This window comes from Dunckerocampus dactyliophorus, chromosome 7, assembly GCF_027744805.1.
Source record: "Dunckerocampus dactyliophorus isolate RoL2022-P2 chromosome 7, RoL_Ddac_1.1, whole genome shotgun sequence".
Taxonomy (NCBI): Eukaryota; Metazoa; Chordata; class Actinopteri; order Syngnathiformes; family Syngnathidae; genus Dunckerocampus; species Dunckerocampus dactyliophorus.
In genome coordinates, this window is record NC_072825.1 from 28541694 (window position 1) to 28563575 (window position 21882).

The following is a 21882-nucleotide window of genomic DNA, read 5'->3' on the forward strand; positions in this document are numbered from 1 at the left end:
TAGGATGAAATAGTGCCACAACAGCTTTAAAACAGAAAGTGAAAATCAAGGAATTAATTAAATTATCATTTTAATTTTAATAATTAAAGTATCATCAACAATATAAATGATAAACAACAAAAAAAATGGAGAATGAAATGATAAACTAGAGGTTTTCTACAAGATTCAGATGGTTAATTGTATGAGACGATGGCTTGTTTTAGGACATTGTGGAACATTGTGGAATCCTACATTCAATCCTACGATCTACATGGTTGAATCCTCCTTGCTGTCTGTTTGAAACCACTCATACACAAAACATGTTTCGGACAAGTGCGATACTACAGTGAGCACATCTGATGTCGCTCACAGAGGTCCGAGGAACACTCAGGTTGTTTTTGTGTATGCTCAGATACTTGAACATTTAAGGGGAATATTGACTACTATACTGTATTTTTACCCTTTTTCTTTCACTCATATTTGCTCCCAAATGCTGATACTATGTGAGAATGCATACAGGTAAGATTTGATTACCTTATTGAGTGTATATTTGTTGGGTACACAACCTCTCTGAAAATCAAGGTCAAGGCTCATACTGGTGGATGGTGGCTCTGTATTCATTTTGTGCTTTTAATTTGATATTGTTCCTGTTTTAATTTTACACGGTACATAATAATTAACATTAATTAGATGGCTATCATGTACATATGTTTTTCTGATGTGTTGAAAATCTTTCCTGATGAATAGCTAGTGTGCTGCTAATGCTAGCGCTGCTCATGCTATTTACATAAATGTTTGTCTTCATTGACACAAGCCCACAAATCGCCGTCCTTGGTTATGCCTGCCGGCAAATGGCAGCTCGTAACCCAAATTTCAGCTTGCAGTTCAGAGCAAAAAAATCAGCCGAGAGACGGCTCGCATCTAAAAAACACTCCTTTGTTGTGAGACTGCCAAGGTACCACTGTATAAATGACAATAAAAACAGCAGCAGTAACATCTCCCGTCCCCCTGGCATTTAAGCGCACTGTGTTGTTGTGCGAGCCATCTGCCAAGGCTCTGAAGCTAAAATTATCATTCAAAATCCCCTTTTCTTTCTCCATTTCTGCTCCGTACTTGTTCCCGCTTGTGGCTCCACATCTACGGAGTGAGCCGAGGGTCAAACAGGATGTGCGCAACATTTATTGCGCATCAAAAAAATGGTGCAGTTAAAGAACATTTTCATTAACGCATTGTTAACGTTAAATTTGCTAACACCAAACACGTTTTCATACTTTTACAATTACAGTTTTACATGCAGAAGACAACTGAAAATGCATATACCTTATTTTCTGGTGTATAAGCCGCTACTTTTTTCTCATGCTTTGAACCTTGCGGCTTATACAGTGATGCGGCTGATTTATGGCTAAGAGAACTACAGTTCTCATGATGATTACAGTGCAGCTTCAGGAAGTAGTGAATTTGATGAGTGAAGTGGACACTAATATCAGGTTTTGAAGTCTTATACAGCGATGGTGTTGGTCTGACAAATCCTAAGTAAGTTTGATCAAGTGTAGAAGTACTCTAGCTTCTGTTTAGACTGCAGCAGATGTTGGACTCCCATGAAAAAAAACACATCTAACGTCTTATCACCGGAGCTAATGAGTGACGCTGGGAACATCCAGCGTACTTTATTTAGTACTGTTTCATTTCATTCTTGTACAGTGCACCCTTGGTTAGGCGTCATTCATACATTCCTGAAGATCTTCTAATATTTTTATTTGCCAGTGTCATTTTGGTTAGGTTTTGTACATTTGTATTTTACAGTCACATTTTCTGTTGTTTTCCCAAATCTAAATTTGTTTCAGAGTTTGTGAAAGTGTGTTTTTTATTTCAACGCCCCCGCACCCCAACCCGCTCACACTTTTACTTTGCTTACCGCATTCCCTTGCACTCCCCCAACGGTTTCCATCATTTGCTTACAGACGAGTGGCCATTACGTCGCCATGACCTAAATGTGTCACATTGCTCTCACCAGGACTCTTTCTTCCTCCCTCCCCCCTTCTCTCTCTGTTCTATCGCTTTACCATTTGCAGATATCTTATTGTTGATGTGCACTTTGATAATCAGTATCAATACCATCCTGGCAGCCACACAAAATGGTCAAGCATAAGTGTGCGTGCATTGGCTGACAACGTGCTGTGTAGAGCAGACAAATGGCCGTATGGATGCATTGCTTGCTGAGCAGAATATTCACATCATGATAAACAATGTGGTGGCATGCACATCCATCCATCCATCTTCTATACCGCTTCTCCTCTTTTAGGGTCGCAGGGGCATGCTGGAGTCTATCCCAGCTGAATTCGGGCGACAGGCGGGGTACACCCTGGACTGGTCGCCAGCCAATCGCAGGACACATACACAACCATTCACATCATACCATGCAGATTGTAAATAGCGTGTGCATGCATTGCTATACACGTGAAAGAAGTAGATTCATGATACGTTACACTTAGAACTTGATCTATAGTTTCAACCTAGCGTGTCCATGTTTGTCCGAGGGCCACATAGTGAAAAATGAAAGGATGCAACTTTGCCACCTTGATACTTTGTAAAGCAACAAATAGATATGCTAATGTAGAAATGCTAACAAGTTATACATATTTCAAGAAAAAACTGTCTCTCATTTTGTCATTTGTCATATACTGTACAGTGGTGTGAAAACTTTATGCTCCCTTCCTGATTTTTTGGCGTGATTGTCACAGTTAAAATGTCTCAGATCATCAAAGAAATTTAAAGTTTAGTCAATGACAACACAACTGAAATGAAACTTTTTATTATTAAGGGAAAAAAAATCCAAAGCTACATGGCCCTGTGTAAAAAACTGATTGCCCCCTAAAGCTAATAAGTGGTTGGGCCCCCCTTAGCAGCAACAACTGCAATCAAGCGCTTGTGATAACTTGCAATGAGTCTTTTACAGCGCTGTGGAGGAATTTTGGCCCACTCATCTTTGCAGAATTGTTGTCATTCAGCCACATTGGAGGGTTTTCCAGCATAAAGCGCTTTTTTAAGGTCATGCCACAGCTTCTCAATAGGATTCAGGTCAGGACTTGGACTAGGCCACTCCAAAGTCTTCATTTTATTTTTCTTCAGGCATTCAGAGGTGTACTTGCTGGTGTGTTTTGGATGCAGAATTCATGGTTCCATTTATCACAGCAACTTTTCCTGGTCCTGAAGCAGCAAAACAGCCCCAGACCATCACACTACCACCACCATATTTTACTGTTGCTATGATGTTCTTTTTCTGAAATGCGGCGTTACTTTTACACCAAATGTAATTGGACACACACCTTCCAAAAAGTTCAACTTTTTTCTCATCAGACCACAGAGTATTTTCCCAAATGTCTTGGGGATCATCAAGATGTTTTCTGGCAAAATTGAGACGAGCCTTGATGTTGTTTTTGTTCAGCAGTGGTTTTGGTCTTGGAACTCTGCTATGCAGGCCGTTTTTGCCCAGTGTCTTTCTTATGGTGGAGTCATGAACACTGACCTTAACTGAGGCAAGTGAGGCCTGCAGTTCTTTGGATATTGTTGTGGGGTCTTTTGTGACCTCTTAGATGAGTCATCGCTGCACTCTTGGGGTCATTTTGGTTGGCCGGCCACTCCTGGGAAAGTTCACTACTGTTCCATGTTTTCGCCATTTGTGGATAATGGCTCTCACTGTGGTTCGCTGGAGTCCCAAAGCTTTAGAAATGGCTTTATAACCTTTTCCACACTGATAGATCTCAATTAAAGTCAGTTAAGTTCTGTTTTTCACACAGGGCCATGTAAGTTTGTGTTGTCATTGACTAACATTTAAATTGTTTGATGATCTGATTTAAGTGTGACGCTAGGAAGGGGGCAAACACTTTTTCACACCACAGTAAGTGAAAAAGCATATTATTAGTATCAACTTTACTCTTTTTTCCCCATTTTTGCTGTAGTTTTTACATTTTGTTTCCAAATATTTCAACTTCATTCTGAAATAATCTTCGGAAATTTTCTTCTCGTAATATTATGACTTTATTTCCATAATATTATAATTTTCTCTTATTTTCTCCAACATAATGTTCTAAAAATTACAATTTTATTTTGTTTTATTTGTGTCACATAATATCACAACTTTACAAAAATAACATATTTTCTCTTTAATATCTCAATTCTATGCTACTAAAATGATTATGAATTATTTTTCCTCATAATATTACAAGTTTATTCTCCGAATATTGCAAACTTTTTAAAAATGCAACTTTTTTTTCCCCACGATCCTAATGAGGATTAAGCAACAGAAATGAATGAATACGACTTTTTTTTCTTAATACTTTGACTTTATTCTCATAAAATTCCAACTGTTTTTTTTTTCATTTCTGCTGTTGTTTTTTGACTTTATTCCCACAATTATTGGAATAAACAACTTTTTCCCTAACCTAATTTTCCAAAAATTACAGTACAATTTTATTTGATTTTGTTTGTTTCTCATTGCATTAGGTCTTAGGTAAAATGACGTCATTTTTCCTCATAATATTACTAAAGCTATATTTGTAAAATTACAACTTTTTTCATCACATTTCTTGATAGCTAAGGCTTTTGAAGTAAATGTGTAAATGTGTGTAAATGTTTTTTTTAATTTGTTATTCACTCATGAATGTATAAAAAAATCTGAAAATAATTTATTAAAAGCTCCAAATTCTAACTCTGTTAGGTGGAAAACGAGACCCTCTCAGGTCCAGACAAACTCCCTAAGCAGAGTCACATGACTGCCAACGCTATATGGATGAGGCTCCGCACCTTTCATGTCATGCATTCCAATCTGACCTGACCTGGCTTCTCTGTGATCACTCCATCGACTACAAATTGTGTATCAGTGTGACTACAACTCCATGCAGTATTGATCTTCACAACAAGCAGGACAACAAGCACATTGTGAAAATTTGTTTTTTTAAGCAAATATGTGTTACTTTTTAAATCCTATGCACAAATGGGGAGTTCGGATTTTTTCACACACTATTCCGTGCTCCTGTGAATTATTCCACATGAGGAGGTGTTCATGTGAACATCCGTGAAATCAATCAGGCTTACCCAAGCAGGCAGACCCATTAAGGTTGGGTTCATAGCCTTCATCGCAGACGCATCCTCCGACTGGAACCATCCACTCGCCTTCAGCATTGCAGTGCATGCGAGGCCCGATGCCCCCCTGGGCCTTACTATGGGTGACGCACGTCCCGCTCACCGGCACCAGGGCTGTGGGTTCTGCCCCCGACGGCGTGGCGGGATAAGACGCCAAGTAGAGGCTGGTGGCGGGACAGCGGCGGTAGAAGACTGACACCCCCATGAGGGAAACGCAAGCCCCACTGTCCACAATGGCCAGGACAAATCTAAGAGGACAAAAAGAAGAGTTCGGACTGAGAATGAAAATATTGCTACACTCAAGATGGAATGATAAAGTCAGGGGTGGATCTCGGTTTTTTGAAAAGTGGGAGTGTGGCCGAGGCGTTGGAAATGGAGCGGGGCGTCTGGGGGCCCTCCCCCAGAAAATATTTAAAAATTAGACCTCATTTCCTGCAATCTGGTGATATCTGAGGCCAATTTTATGTCCTTAATTTCAAGAGTTTGTTGTTATTTTTATCCTTTGACTATATCGTTTAAGCCAAAACATTCTATTTATAAAATTACCGGTACTAGGAGAAACCCATTTTAGCTCAATTTCCTGAAATATTTTCCAATTTGAAGCAGCTGTAAATTCCGAGGATTTGAGTATACTTTTATGTCACTGCGAGCGTCTGGTGGCCGGGCCTATGCCCATGGGGCCCGGCCGGGCACAGCCCGAAGAGACGACATGGGTCCCCCCTCCAATGAGCTAACCACTCATGGGAGGGGCCAAAGGGGTCGGGTGCAGAGTGAGCTGGGTGACAGCCAAAGGCGGGGACCTTGGCGGTCCTCAGCTACAAAAACTCGCTCTCGGGACATGGAATGTCACCTCTCTGGTAGGGAAAGAGCCTGAGCTGGTGCATGAGGTTGAGAAGTTCCAGCTAGATATAGTCGTACTCACCTCAATGCACAGCAAGGGCTCTGGAACCAGTCCTCTTGAGAGGGGTTGGACCTTGTTCCACTCTGGCGTTGCCAGCAGTGAGAGGCGACGGGCAGGGGTGGCAATTCTTGTTGCGCCCTGGCTTGTGGCCGGCATGTTGGAGTTTAACCCGGTGAACGAGAGGGTAGTTTCCCTCCGCCTTCGAGTGGGGGGACGGGTCCTGACTGTTGTTTGTGCTTATGCGCTCGTGCTCCCTCAGGCGATTGCCTTGTTCTGCTGGGGGACTTCAATGCTCACGCTGGCAGCGACAGTGAAACCTGGAGAGGCGTGATTGGGAGGAACGGCCCCCCTGATCTGAACCCGAGCCGTGCTTTGTTATTGGACTTCTGTGCTCGTCACAGATTGTCGATAACAAACACAATGTTCAAGCATAAGGGTGTCCACATGTGCACTTGGCACCAGGACACCCTAGGCCGCACTTCCATGATTGACTTTGTGGTCGTATCATCGGACTTGCGGCCATATGTTTTGGACACTCGGGTGAAGAGAGGGGCGGAGCTGTCAACTGATCACCACCTGGTGGTAAGTTGGCTCCGATGGTGGGGGATGCGCAGCCAGGGCGTTGAGGGGTTCCGGTTTGGTGGCTGCAGGATTGAGTCTCTGCTTTTTGCAGATGATGTGGTCCTGCTGGCTTCATCAAGCCGTGAACTTCAACTTTCACTGGATCGGTTTTGCAGCCGAGTGCGAAGCGGCCGGGATGAGAATCAGCACCTCCGAGTCCGAGTCCATGGTTCTCGCCCGGAAAAGGGTGGAATGCCATCTCCAGGTCGGGGATGAGATCCTGCCCCAAGTGGAGGAGTTTAGGTACCTTGGGGTCTTGTTCACGAGTGAGGGAAGGATGGAACGCAAGATTGATAAGCGAATTGGTGCGGTGTCTGCAGTGATGCAGACTCTACATCTGTCTGTTGTGGTGAAGAGAGAGCTAAGCCAAAAGGCAAAGCTCTCAATTTAATGGTCGATCTACGTTCCTACCCTCACCTATGGTCATGAGCTTTGGGTAATGACCGAAAGGACAAGATCGCGGGTACAAGCGGCTGAAATGAGTTTTCTCCGTAGGGTGGCTGGGCTCTCCCTTAGAGATAGGGTGAGAAGCACTGTCATCCGGGAGAGACTCGGAGTAGAACCGCTGCTCCTCCGCATTGAGAGGAGCCAGATGAGGTGGCTTGGGCATCTGGTCAGGACGCCTCCCGGACGCCTCCCTGGGGAGGTGTTCAGGGCAAGTCCGACCGGTAGAAGGCCTCGGGGAAGACCCAGGACACGTTGGAGAGACTATGTTTCCCAACTGGCCTGGGAACGCCTCGGGATCCGCCGGGTGGAGCTGGACAAAGTGGCCGGGGAGAGGAAAATCTGGGCCTCCCTGCTTAGGCTGTTGCCCCCGCGACCTGATCTCGGATAAGCGGTAGAAGATGGATGGATGGATGGATGGATGGATGGAAGGATGGATGGATTTATGTCACTGGGGATCACTTTTCTGGTTCATTTTCATTGAGAATAGACAACAGTTTTCCTTATAGTCATGATGCCAGAACCTTTATTTTGCACCTCCACCTGAATAGCCAGCACACGTTCAATGTCCAATGTAAATTATCAGCCTGACAGTGGGTTCAGGAATAGCATACGTCTCGGTTGCATTCTGGCATATGGCATATGCCAGAATGCAACATGTACAGTCAAACTTGTCTATAGCGGTCACTAGAGGGAGTCTGCAAAAGTGGCCGCTATAGACAGGTGGCCGCTATAGACAGGTTGGCGTCCAGTTTGAATGTTGACCAGTAGAGGAAAAAAAAGGGAAAATAATAATAATAATAATGTTGACCAGTAGATGGCACTGCGGACTGCTGATAAAAGTTATACAGCACTACTAGGCTTGTTATTATCATGGTTCATGGTTTTAATCCTGAACATGCATGAGTCAAACAGTAGCACATCACATAGTACAATTCACAATTTTGCATGTCCAAAAAGGAGTAGGAAGAAGCAAAGCTTATTTAATCCTACCCCTCATCAGTTTCACATCAGTTGCAATACATTTATTCACCTCTTGTTCTTCCAAGTGTACTTTGTAGGTCTACATGACAATGTAGTGCAATCATAGCCAAGGTTTTTACTTACTAAAAGGAAGCTAGAGGCTTAATAATAACTGATAACTGATAAAATACTTCAGTTAAGTACAAACAAACTCAGTTTTTTGCTCCCGCTGCCGCATGCATGCTTGCATATGTTTTTTTTTTATTGTAGCGTCGCTGGGAGCACGTCCTGTTCCCAGCATACTTTGCGGTAATGTTTTGGTGCAAATGCTCTTAAAGTTACATGTTTGACCAGGAAATAACAAGCTCAAAAGAAGACGGCTTTTTTATGTGGAACAGCTGACAGTTTGTGTGGATCTTGTGAATGATTGTGACTGAGCTAGGACTCAGTAATTAAAGTCTACACACGACGCCTTCATTGATTGAAAAGCAAAATTTTTTCGTGCATGAAGCTTCTACTTGAGTTGGTAATTTGGCTGCTTATATGCAGTCAGATATTGACCAAGGGAGACAAAATGGGTGGCTGCTGGCTGCGTTGGACAGGTGACTGCTATACACAGGGTCTATAACATGTAAATTTGCTGGGGGGGATTTTTCAGTGGCTGCTATAGGCAGGTGGCCCTTCTATAAAAGGTGGCCGCTAAGACAGGTTTGACTGTATGTCTAAGACATGCATGTACCTTCACTGGGACTGGGTGACTGGAATCGAGGATGGTTTATCATTTTATTAGCTTTTATTGTGGCAAAAAAAATCCTGGGTGCCTCAAAACGGGGAGGTGTACACCCCCTACACCCCCCTCTAAATCCGCGCCTGAAAGTAATCCCTCGTTTAATTGGTTCCAGACCCGACCATGAGGTACAAGCCCTTATTTATAAATTGAGTATTTAGGTAGTTACGGCATATAAATGTTTACGACCTTTTAAGTAAGTTTTTTTTAACATTAATAGACATTAACATTAAATAACACTCCATAGTCACCTTTACACTCCTATTACCCATCCAGTAGATGGGTAATAGTAGACATAATAAGAGGAAAAAAAAGACATACAGTGTAAGACATAGAAAACCTGTTTACAGCCTTTTAAATAAGTTTTTTAAAAATATATAATTAGAGCCCTCTAGGCATGAAATAACACCCCATGGTCACCTTTACAACCATATTATCCAATATACAGTGTAGTTGGGTTCAGAGTTTAGTTTTTTTTTATTATTAGGGATTATTGTGCCTGTTGTGAGATCATTCAAAGCTGCAATAAAAGCCTGATGTTCCACCCGTCAAGTCTGGCGCTTGCATGTCTCACGCAACATTACAGTAACATTACTGAGACTTAGTGACCGGTGTACAATACTACATATTCACAGCATCTTTGAATGCATCTTTTGAATGCCTTATAGTTGCATTTTACTTTATTTTGCCATTTTTATGCCTGAAAACGCTTAATTTAGACAAAAACGACACCAAATTTGCTTCAATATACATATATATTTGCTAATAATAGGCTGTATTCAACCACAAAACAGCATGATTTATTCATTAATTTATATATTTTTTTAAACTGTGATAGAGTGAAGCCGCAATATTTGAAGCGCAAAGTTGTGAGGGACGACCGTACCTGTATTTGTTATCAGATTTTTCGGTGCGGAACATTCTGTACAGCAGGGTTCACCAACGTTTTTCCTTGTGAGAGCTACTTTTAGAAAATGAAAATGGCCACGAGCTACTCATTTTTGTAGAAATGATTTTCATACCTTATTTCAACCCAAACAAAGCAAATATGCTTGTTTTACCAAAACATTCACAAAATGCTGGTATCCACAACTCGCATTTTATGTTTCAGAATACATTTCTTTCTAGTGTTCTCACATTATTAACTGAAAACCTGAATGAAAAGCAGGCTTGCGGGCACCTCATGTGGTCGTGGGGGGCTACCTGATGCCCGCGGGCACCACGTTGGTGACCCCTGCTGTACAGTATAGAAGTTCCACACACACATGGAAAAGTTATCATTTTATATTATATTATTATATAATATTTTTTATTATTATCATTATTATTATTACAAATATCTTTTCTCTGTTAGTGTCACTTTTATTAATGACCATAATTTACAGAGTATAAGTCACACTTTTGTTCATAGTTTGGCAGGTCCTGCAACTGAGAGACAGGTGCAACTTACTGTATATATCAATATATACGGTGTATAAATAAAATTCAACTTAATGTGCTGCCTTTTAAGTTAAAATAGGGGTGGTGGTTTTTTTAGTGACACCGAGTGGCCACAATTATGCATCAAATTGAGTTTACGTGTCTGCCTTGGAGACGATGTGCAAGTAATGGGCAACTATAATGATATGATGAGAAATGTGTTATTTTGTTGTTTCATTAGGACACTAATTATGTCTAGCTTTGAGGTTGTAGCTGCTGTGTCAGCCACTAAGTAACTAAATACACACGTGTGATTTTCACTCATTCATTGGTGAAAACAAATATGAAGTTTTGGTGTTAAAATACAGATGTTTGATACATTTCTACACACCGGGATGCATCCAGGCGTCATGTCACGTATTAAAAGTGTCTTGTTCCAGAACATTCTGGCATTTATTAAACAGGTTATTATTGTATCCATATACTAGAAAATTTACTTATTTCAGCTTCCTCCCTCCCCCCGCGCACCGTTACACCCCTACGTGGGATGGTCATGTTTTACCCATTGCGTGTGAGGGGGGCGAAGCTGCGCGTCTTGACGTTGATGCGACTGTATCTGTTGGGTTGGTACTGATGTGGTGAACTGGGCTCCACCTTGGAGAAGCTCTTGTCTGCCGCAATGGTGTCGATCTTCACCCAGCCCTCTCTGGTGTTCTTGTCAGCGCTGGATGGCTGGAAATATACATTATGGACATACAGAAGCTTTTTAATACACAACATCTTTCATGTCATTCAAAGCAACGGCGTACAACTTTTCAACTGCATCACACTGTCACTCTTGTTATACAAATACATAATTGTATAATCACCCTAATTGTTTCAGTTCTTGCCAAGAGGCGACCTTATTTTTATGACATGTGAAGCTAATAAACTGCGATTCACAAGATGCAAGATGTCTTCTGTAAAAACATCCCCTCAGAGTAACTAATTGCCTGAAAAGGCAGCCTAAGTGGCTGCTGCTGTCTGTCCAAAGATGTTTTATTTATCTTTGCAATGACTTTCTTCCTGTCGGGACATGAAGTTGAAGTAGAGTCTGATCTACGTGTGCAGCCGTCATCTCCGTCATCTTGGTGGGAGGGAAGCACTATTTGTAAAGATGAGTGCATTTCTCCTCGGGGAGATAAGACGCTTTTTAAATATGCAAATCAAAGCCTCATGAGGAAGCGGACGAGAGCCAAAGAGGAGAAGGCAGCATCTCAAAAGGGATGCTTGAACACCCGCTTGGATCCAAATCAACGTTTACTCTTATTGCTTTGCCTAAATCTTGTCTGATTCATCACACTCTACTTTTCTTCTACAAACCAACTTCATTTGCATTTAAGGGTACAACTTCATAAATACAGGATTAGTCCTCTCTTGCATATCCACCACAACAAACTTAAACACTAAAACACAACGCTGTAAAACGCTGTATTATGCATGCCAGGCCAGTGCAGGTGGTCCTCGGTTTACCACGTTCGATGTTATGTAGAAATGTGGGGTATCCAAAGTATCCCTGGCACATTCTAAAAGCAATTTTACAAGAAAACTAAAAAAAAACAACAAAAGCAAAAATGGAAAATAAGTAGTAATTTTACAAGAAAAAAGTTGTAATCTAATGAGAAAAAGTTGTGATTTTAACAGAATAATATCGTAATGTTATGAGTAAAAGCAATGTCATTTTAGCAGAATATCACTGAAATATTAAAGAAAAAATATGTACTTTTTTAAGTCGGAATATTGTGAGAAACAAAATAAAATGCTGTAATTTTTGGAAAATTAGGTTGAGGAAAGTTATAATATGATGTGAAAGTCCAAATATTATTGTTATTATTATTATGAGAAGAACAGTTACAAGTACAAAGTTCAGATATTGGTCAAAATAGTCAAAATATTAAGAGAAAAAAGTTTTATTCTAAAGAGCAAAACAAGTCACAATTTTACACACATAAACTAGCAATATTATGAAGAAAAATAATGTCATTTGGAAGAATAAAGTTGTAATATTTTGTGAAACAAAACAAAATAATTGTAATTTGGAAAATTAGTATGGGGCTAAATTATAATATTATGGGAATAAAGGCAAAATATTGTGGAAATAAAGTCATAATTCCGAAAAATTTTTTTCAAAGATTATATACAGTAGAAAGTTCAAATATTCGCACCACTATCATTCGGTGCTCGGGCCCTAAAAAACATACCAGTTTCAAAAGGGCCTTTGCACAGCTATCAATCGATGCTCAGGCTCTAATAATAAACATAGCACTTTCTTGGTTTTAACTGTTTCCTGCAAAATTTTGCCAAAATTGAACATGTTGCTCACCTCGGGCGCCCAGGTCCTCTCCAGTTCCCGCTGGCTGTCGGCCTGCTTGTAGTACAAGGTGAGGGTCTCCCTGCAGGTGGGCGATGGGCTTCGCAGGCTGGCGCAGTCCCTCACCGAAAACCGCAAGGTGACAAAAACTCGCGGGGCGGAGTGGCGGTACAGGAAGGGTGTGGCCAGCCAGTTGTCTTTGACGCGAGAATTCTGGTTGATGTTGCACACCTCAAATGTGCGTATCAGCTTCCCGCGATCGTCGAGGACGCTGACTTCATCCCACTGGAAGAAACGGACACAACACACCACCAACTTTTATTCTTTGCTGCTTTGAATACTGTAGTCTGTAGTCCCACTTGGAGTTTCCACTAAGTCCATGTAAATATTTAGTGTGAGCACCATTGTTATCTAGCACTGCCTTAATCCTCTTGGGCAGGTTGTTACTAGAATCCTCTTTCCACTCTTCCATAATAACATCACTGGTGGAGCTATCTTGCGCTCCTCCACCTTCCTTCCTTTCTTCTTTCCGCTCAAGGAAGCCCCACATGCTCAATTGGATTAAGGTGTGGCGGAGACATACGTTACCACACCTTCACCTTCCTCAGCAAGGTACTTGTCACCTTGGAGGTGTGTTGGACTGCTAATGTGTATTGGACTCCTTATCATGTCAGTTTCTGCTTCACAATGCCAAAGTACATGCTGGAATTCCTGTTTCCCCTCAATGAACCGCAGCTCCCCAGTATCCAGTACCGGCAGAACTCGTGCAGCCTGTTGATATTCATTAGTGATTGCCAGCTATTTAGATAATAATGGCTGCGTGTTGCAGTGGCTAGTAAATTTATACTGCTATACGAGATATACACAATCTACAGAATATCCAAGTTCCGTTGCTAAAATATGAGGGGCGTGCTTTTTGTCAGATACCATATTTGGTCCATGGGCAATGTAAAGTTCGTTAAAGTTAGTTAAACAGTAAGTCCACTAAAACAAACATAGACATCAGAGTAGACACAAATAAATGTCCAAAACAAATAAACCCTCAAGCTATGGCGGTCTTTTTGTGTCCATCATTTTCAAAGTAAATGTAATAAATATTGACAGGATTAACATGTGGCTACATCTTTAATGTGATAAACTGTCAAGAGTATAGCAAGAACAAGATCATGAGTGTCCATGAAGAGAACTTGTCATGTCAGCACACCTAACACACCAATAGGCACCTTCACACTCCTATTACCCAATATAGTAGACATAATAAGAGAAAATGAGACATAAGCCAAAGAAAACTTGTTTACCACCTTCTAACTACAGTTTTTAACATCATTAGAGCCCTCTAGACATGAAATAACACACCAATAGGCATCTTTACACTCCTATTACCCAATATAGTAGACATAAGAGAAAATGAGACATAAGCCAAAGAAAACTTGTTTATCACCTTCTAACTACAGTTTTTAACATTAGAGCCCTCTAGACATTAAATAACACACCTATAGGCACCTTTACACTCCTATTATCTAATATAGCAGAAATAATGAGAGAAAATAAGACATATGTCACAGAAAACTTGTTTACAGTATGACGTTGTAAATACGTTTTTTAACATTATTAGAGCCCTCTAGACATGAAATAACACCTTTACCAACTTCTTTATTGTACTCACAAATTGGACTGACAAGGCTGATCTTTCAGCCTGCACAGTACTAAATCCTTTTCTTCTGTTCTAACACATGGAGGAATTATGCATTAGGCTGGCAACAATGGCAGGACAAAAGGTCCCAACACCTAATCAGAGCCCAAAAATCTGCACCATCGCACAACATTTGGTCCAATTATAATAATGATGAGGCGCAGATAGGAAGACTCTGTCGTGCTGTGTTCTTCTTTCCATGGTAGACAAGGAAGGAAGTAGCGGCACTATGAGGGCAAGACGCATTATAACATTAGCTACACCTGCACAGCATTATAGCATTCAATACTAGAGCTGTTTATTCTTCCAGGTTGTTCATTTTGAAATATTTCCCCATATGGCATCATAGAGATAGCACGGTCAAGCTGGAGCCATCATAACATGCCCTGCCAATTTTTAATTATATCAACATTTTGTGTTTTTAAGTCCAGTAAAATTCTGCTATTTGATGCTTGATTTGTGTTTGGAAATAATATGTGCATGGCTCAGATCAAGGGTACCCAAGTGTTACATTTTGTGTAAAATTTCAAACTCGTGGATAGACCTTGGTATTGTTATAAATACAAACTTCAAACATTGCAAAACATACACCCAACATACCAGAGCTCGAGACATCTTCCATTTCCCATAGCAACCCTCTTCACTCTTTCTTAAATGTAATGCACATAACTCGGTGTCCACTTTATGCTGTTATCTCTGCATAGATTTGACTTTTGTTAGAAAAATAACTTATATTTGAGAGAGTATCATAAAGTAAATAAAACAAGTGACAAATCTAGATCTAGAGTTAAAGCTCTGAAAATATGGCAAAAAACAAATGCGGACACTGAGTTATGTACATTACATCTTCCATAGTGGCACACAAACTTTCTTGCCATTCTGTAATCTGTGAACACATTACCCCACTACTGTTTTATGTTACACAGAACAATACAATACACATGCAGACGTTTTTTCAACTTAAACAACCCAACTTCTATATATTTGCATGAAATGCCACTCATCACAAACTGTAATGTACATAACTCGGTGTGCACTTTATGCCTTACATCACTCTAGAAATTAATCTTTTGTAGGTAAATAGAAATGTATAGCAAAATTAAGGTAAATGTAACAAATATGCAACCACAAACTTATATATAGTGCAAATACTATAAACATATTGTGAAAAAACAAATGCAGACATCGGATTATGTACATTACATGGAAAGATTTACCATTCTCAACCACCATACTTTTCTCCGCACATCTTTTCTCTGGGACTCTCTCTGGTAACTTTGAACAGATAACACAATTTGCATGCATATTTCTACAGGTTTGAAAAAATATAAAGCAAAGAAAATAAACTTAAACCTATATATCCACATCTAACTCTGCTGTTATGGTAATTAGTAATTTGTGTTTAGACCCCAACCTTGAATGCTTTATGCACCTATATATGTTCTTAACCACCCTCTTCAGCATACTTGCTAGTTAATATCATAGCTGGATGGTAACTGCAGTAGTGTCCTTTCTCCTTAATCTATTTTCCTTCTACTTATTCTTTCATTAAGTTTGCTTGCTGCACTGCTGAAATCAACCCTACCCTTCCTGCATAAATGTTGCATGATCAATTATAATAATAAAAAAAAAATTCAGTAGTGTATTAGACTGCATGTTCTGTCTATCTGCCTTTATCACATTTCCTGTACATAACTCTGACACAAAATGGTGGACATGACGACACATTCCCCTGCTGAACGCGTATTTGGCGAATAACCGGCGGAAGGATACAAGTTTTGTTTGGCCCAAGAAGGCTCTTCTTATTTTCTAATTCAATATTTACTAGCAATACGCAATTTACGCTGTGAGCTTGAAGTGCACGTACATAACTGGCTGGACACGAAATTTGGGTGTGTTAGACTTTTGTTCAAATAATCTTATTTTACTCTTTTATACACAAAAAATCATTTTAGTTGCAGAGTTGAGTAATTATTCCATGAATATATACAATTGTAATCATCATGGGGTTTGTTTTTCCATGGAATTATGTTCTTCAAAATTTTCATCGGCAGGCGGACACGAAGGTAATGTACTTTTCACTAATGATTACATGACAGTTTTTTTTTACACTGAGAATATTTGAATAAAACACATTAGAAACCAATTTCAGACATCATTCTTTAATTCTAAGTAGAAATCATGACAACATTATCAGAGAAAATATTGTTAATTTCACAACAAAAGTAGACATGCTTTACATGTAACATTTCAATGTCCAAATATAGACACTTTTTTACAACATAGCCATGCTAGCGCAAAATAAAAACATGAACGGGCTTAATTTATGGTTTGGTAAGCTTCCTCACTCTATAAACATCAGAGTGATAGGGATAGTACACATTGTTAGAACAACAATTTCAAATACTACTCAAGTGAGGTTGAAGACAGCAAAGGGTACCCTTGATCTGAGCCATGCACATATTTATTTATTTTGTACGGCTCTGATTCAAGGGTGTCCAAAGTACAGCCTGGCAGGCCATTTGCGGCCGCAGCTTTTTATAATGTATTTTATTACTTAACTTGTTTATTTATTATTTGTCATTCTAAACAATTCTTTTTACAGACCAGATTATTTTTTCAGTTTCTAGCTAGCTACAACTATAACTAGCTAACTCTGGTGTGTAAAAAGAACAGTTTAAAATGTATGAATGTTAGAGCAAATTAACCTAATTAGAATATTTTAATAAATCCAAGTTAAACTTAGCAAGACAGCTAAAAAATAAAACAACAGCAAAAATGAAAAAATCTGCAGGAAAAAGACGCAGTTTTATGAGGAAAAATAACCAAATTTTAGTAGCATAAAGTTGAAAAATTAAAGATTTTACTTTATTTTTTAAGATGTAATATTATGAAAAACAAACAAAACAATGTTGTCATTTTTGGAAAATTAGGTTATGGAAAAAATGATCACGTTACAAGAATAAAGTCAAAATATTATGGAAATAAAGTCATAATTATGAGAACATTTACAGAAAACAAAAAAACAGCAAAAATGGAAAAAACAGCTGTCATTTTATGAGTTTAATAAGTCAAAATACAAAGAGAAAAAAGGTGTACTCTGATGAGAAAAACAGTCACAATTATATGAGAATAAACGTGTAATCCTGTGAGGAAAAATAATGTAATTTTAGTAGCATGCAGATGAAATATTGTAAAAAGGTTGGGGAAAGTTATAATATTATGGGAATAAAGTCAAAATATTATGGGAATAAAGTCATAATATTATAAAAAAAACCTTACAAAGATTATTTTATATTTATTATTGATTATGTTATACTTGGGAAACAGTTAGGCACCAGAAACAATGTATTTGATCTTCTGAGATGGCTAAGAACAAAGTAATAATCAGCAAATTCATGTATTTTAAATGATACCCCTTTAACTAAAAATAACATCAAGGTACAAGAAAGGTACAACAAACACAAATGTATTGTATTGTATATATTCCTATATAAAATTTGTAATACTGTACATTAATTATCTACTCAGAGATGGGTGGAGGCAACAAAACGACTGTATTCTTACGTTTCGCAGGACAGGAGCGAGTTCTTCCTGTCCTGCGCCTTTATTTTGGAGAGCTGTACTTCCTGCGTGGTGGCGGAGACAGCCGCTTCACGCCTGGTGCCCGGACAGCTGCGGCTAATTGTCATTTGCGGCTGTTAAAAGGCCAGAGCCGTCGTACGTGCGGCGCTGGTTCATTGCCATTGTCTGTGCTTCCTATGCACCTCGTCGCCTAATCAGTGCTGTTACCTAAACTATCCACTTACCTGGACTACCTGTACTTTTATCACAGAACTTTTTCTCTGTCGCCTTTTGTTCGCTCCTGCTTTAAACAATTAAAGAACATTTATTTTTGCACTCCATTGCCTCGTCTCTGCACACTGGGGGTCAAGCTTCTGACAGCACCAGCCATACTGTAACATGTATTCATTTAAGAGTATTGTTACTTTACAAAAATTTTACTCTAGAAAAAGATATGTGATGTTACACATATCAGTATCGGTATTGGTATTGGTATTGGTTGATATCGGAATCAGAAACAGAGTTGGACAATATCGGCATACCGGTTTTCAGCAAAAAAGCCAATATCGGGCATCCCTAATAATAACAATGTCGCTGTAGCTTGGTTATATGGACGTCACATTATGTAAATGGAGTGTTGGTGGTGCTTTTTGGAGTCTTTTTCAGAAGGCTTTATAGGCCAAGTAAGGGTTTCCATTACGTGCAGTAATGAGCTGTCTCTTTAATGAGCACTCTGTTTTTATATCTTTAGAACACACAGAAAAGAGAAAGACATGGGTCTTACATAAGGATTGTGGATGATGGCCAAAATGTAAAAAAAGTGCAGTTGTCCTTTAAGTTTACGTGGGGTGGTGGATGTGTGTGTTGTTTTTGTTTTTGTTTTTTTGTCAAAATCAAGTGGTCGAAATAATTCATTGAGTTGAGCATGTTGTGACACTGTTAGGCACACAAGCTGAATGGATCATACCAGATGCTTTCTGTTACGGAATACTTTCTGATACGATTCTGCCTGTAAGTAATGTGCAACTACTGTATAATGATATGATACCTGTGTGCTACATCAGAGAGCGCAGTGTTGTTTCATCAGAACATTCATTATGTCTAGCTTGGAGGTTGTAGCTTCTGCATCAGCCACTGACTAACTAAATGTACACGTATGATTTTCAGTCTATTTTCATTCATTTCTGAATACTAAAAAATTGGTAAAATATGGTTGTTTGATACATTTCTACACACTTTTGTTGTGCAGGTGTACCCAATTAAGTGCTGTTGCGTGCCGTTTTGCCTTTGTGGGGAAAAAACAACAACTTCACTTTCATTTGTATATTTCTGACCCCACACCCTCTCTAACCCTGCGTTCCAAGTAGTAGGGGGAGGGGCAGATGATTGTGTGTTTAAAAAAAACAACAAAAAAACCCAGGGACGACTCATATTTGTGATTTGATTAGAAGTGAAATGCTGGCGAGCTTTATAATCCCTTCCAGTGACAAAGGACAGGGAGGGGAAGCGCCTGAGACCCAAATGAGGACACACGCATCCACACACACATTACAAGACATATGAGCACACATGGAGGAAATATCATGTAGAACCAGATGGGCCTCAGTGTACAGTTTAGAGTGCTTGTGTCGGACGGTGTCAAGCCAAAGAAGGAAAGAGGGGGAGGAGGGAAGACATCCATGTGCCCTGCAGCCAAGGAAAAGATGGCACGGAGAGAGAAAAGTCCGGGAAGAGTTGAATTGGAAAAAAAAAGAACACACACACACACACACACATAACTTATCTTTCTCTACAACCCCCCACAATCTTGTGTGCGTGGTGCCTCGGGTCAAATAAGCATATCTCCATCTCACAAGCTCTTCTCATCATCACGCACACACTTGAATTTTTTTATGACTGTATTTATTCTCCCATCCATCCATTTTCTATACCACTTCTCCTCATTCTTATCAAATCATTCTCTTATATTCATCATAAACAGTGGAAGCTTGGTTAGCCTCATTCATTCCTTCCAGAAGGTCCAACGCAAAATGAAACAATGCGCCGGTGTTTAAGCCGCACCCACTAAAGGAAAAAACAGGTTTGTACATATAAAAGTCCCACTATACGATAAGCCGCACATGTCCACATCATAAAATGGCATATTGTGGCTCGCACGAATCAGCGAAGACCAGGCAGCTCTTTATTTGACAGCCAATCATGAACTATGAAAAAACTCACAATGAGCTTGTCAACCCTTTGGAAATTGCAGGAGGTCATTACTCAATATAGCAGTCTGACTCACAATGTTATCTTATAAAAAAAAAACACTAAAATCATCACACAGCAACTTACTACTCAAAAGGTATACCTAAGTTTTTGCCGTTTTAAGTTTTTAGAATTCAGTTTTTTACCTCCACTTATTTTACCAGCATAGAGTGTATGCTATTAGGGTTTGTAAATAAGATGCAAAAATCCTTACATTTATTGATGCAATACATCTTTGGCCCATTTTGTCCAGTAATTGAGAAATGGATGTAGCTTGGCTAACTTTTGGGAATGGCAATTGACAGTTCATACGCGCTGGGTGCAAGAATAAACGTGCCTCTCGTCTTTTTTCACTCAGAACCTGCACTTCGTCAGTGGGCATTGTAAAATGGTTCTTACATTAAAGCAGTAAAACACAACACAGTGAAAATATACTCATCTAGTCTCAGTCCCGCGCACACACACACACACACACACACACACACACACACACAGCTGCATTAGCTAAACTAAGCGAACCCCGCTAGCTTCCATTCACGCTCCATAACGGAGTTTTTTCCAAGGTTTTTCTGCACTGTTTCAACATGTTTAGTAGCGTTAGTGCGGTCCCTATTATAAGCAACTAGAACTTTTTCCCCAGCCTAATTTTTTTTAAATTAAAACTTTATTTTGTTTTGGTTGCTTCTCATTTTTTCTGTAATATTTCAACATTATGCTACTAAAATTACATTATTTTTCCTCATATTATGTTATACTTTTTATATATAAATTATTACTTTTTGTAGTTACATCACAACTTTTTCTCTTAATAGTTTGACATAATTCTTGTAAAATTGCACCAGTTTTTTCCATTTCTGCTGGGTTTTTTTAATTTCATTTTTATTTTATTTTTCAACTATTTAAACTTTCATTTTCTTCTCGTAATTCTAACTTTATTCCCATAATATTAGCATTTTTTTGCCAACCTAATTTTCCAAAAACTACAACTTTATTTTGTTTTGTTTGTTTGTCATAATATTATGACTTTTTGTCTTTTTTCTCTAATATTTAAACTTTATGCTACTAAAATGAAATTATTTTTCCTCATAATACTACAACGTTACTCTCATAAAACTCTGATTTTTTCTTGCCAGATTACAACTTTTTCCTCTTAGTATTTTGCCTTTATTCTCATAAAATTAAAGCTGTTTCTTCCATTTCTGCTGGGCCTTTTTAAATTTTCAAACTATTTCAACTTTCTTCTTGTACATTTTCTTGTAATTAAGACTTTATTCCCACAACATTATAACGTTCTCGTAAAATGAATACTGATTTTTTCCTTTTTCAAAGTTTTTTGGTGATTTTTTATTTTTTTCCCCCTCGTCCTGTCCAGCCTACACATAATAGTAGTCATGAAATGATGAACTATGATAGTGATCACAATGATAATACTGCATTGAAACAGTCACACATAATAGTAGTCATGAAATGATGAACTATGATAGTGATCACAATGACAATACTGCATTGAAACAGTCACACATAATTGTAGTAATGAAATGATTATCTATGATAGTGAACAGAATGACAATAACCGTAATGCACATCATTGTAAAAAAAAACTATAGTCATACTGCTGATATCACCGTCGCTGTAATAAAACCAACAACATAATAACACCCTGGTTAACTCAGTGAGTAATGTGGGGAAGTACGTACGTACTGCGAGTGTGCATATGTACGCGTGTACAGGTATCTCTGTATGTGGGGAAGTCTTCATATATATAAAGGTGC

General features: G+C 39.1%; 1 protein-coding gene across 1 annotated transcript in view; it reads right to left on the reverse strand.

The window, feature by feature from the left end:
- Positions 1–21882, reverse strand: part of ephb6 (eph receptor B6) — a 95750-nt gene that overhangs the window by 37394 nt on the left and 36474 nt on the right. The window contains exons 3-5 of the mRNA XM_054780849.1: positions 12619–12891; positions 10819–10988; positions 5074–5369 (exon numbers count right to left, since the gene is read on the reverse strand). Coding sequence (XP_054636824.1) covers positions 5074–5369; positions 10819–10988; positions 12619–12891 — 739 coding nt within the window. The remainder of the gene's footprint in view (positions 1–5073; positions 5370–10818; positions 10989–12618; positions 12892–21882) is intronic.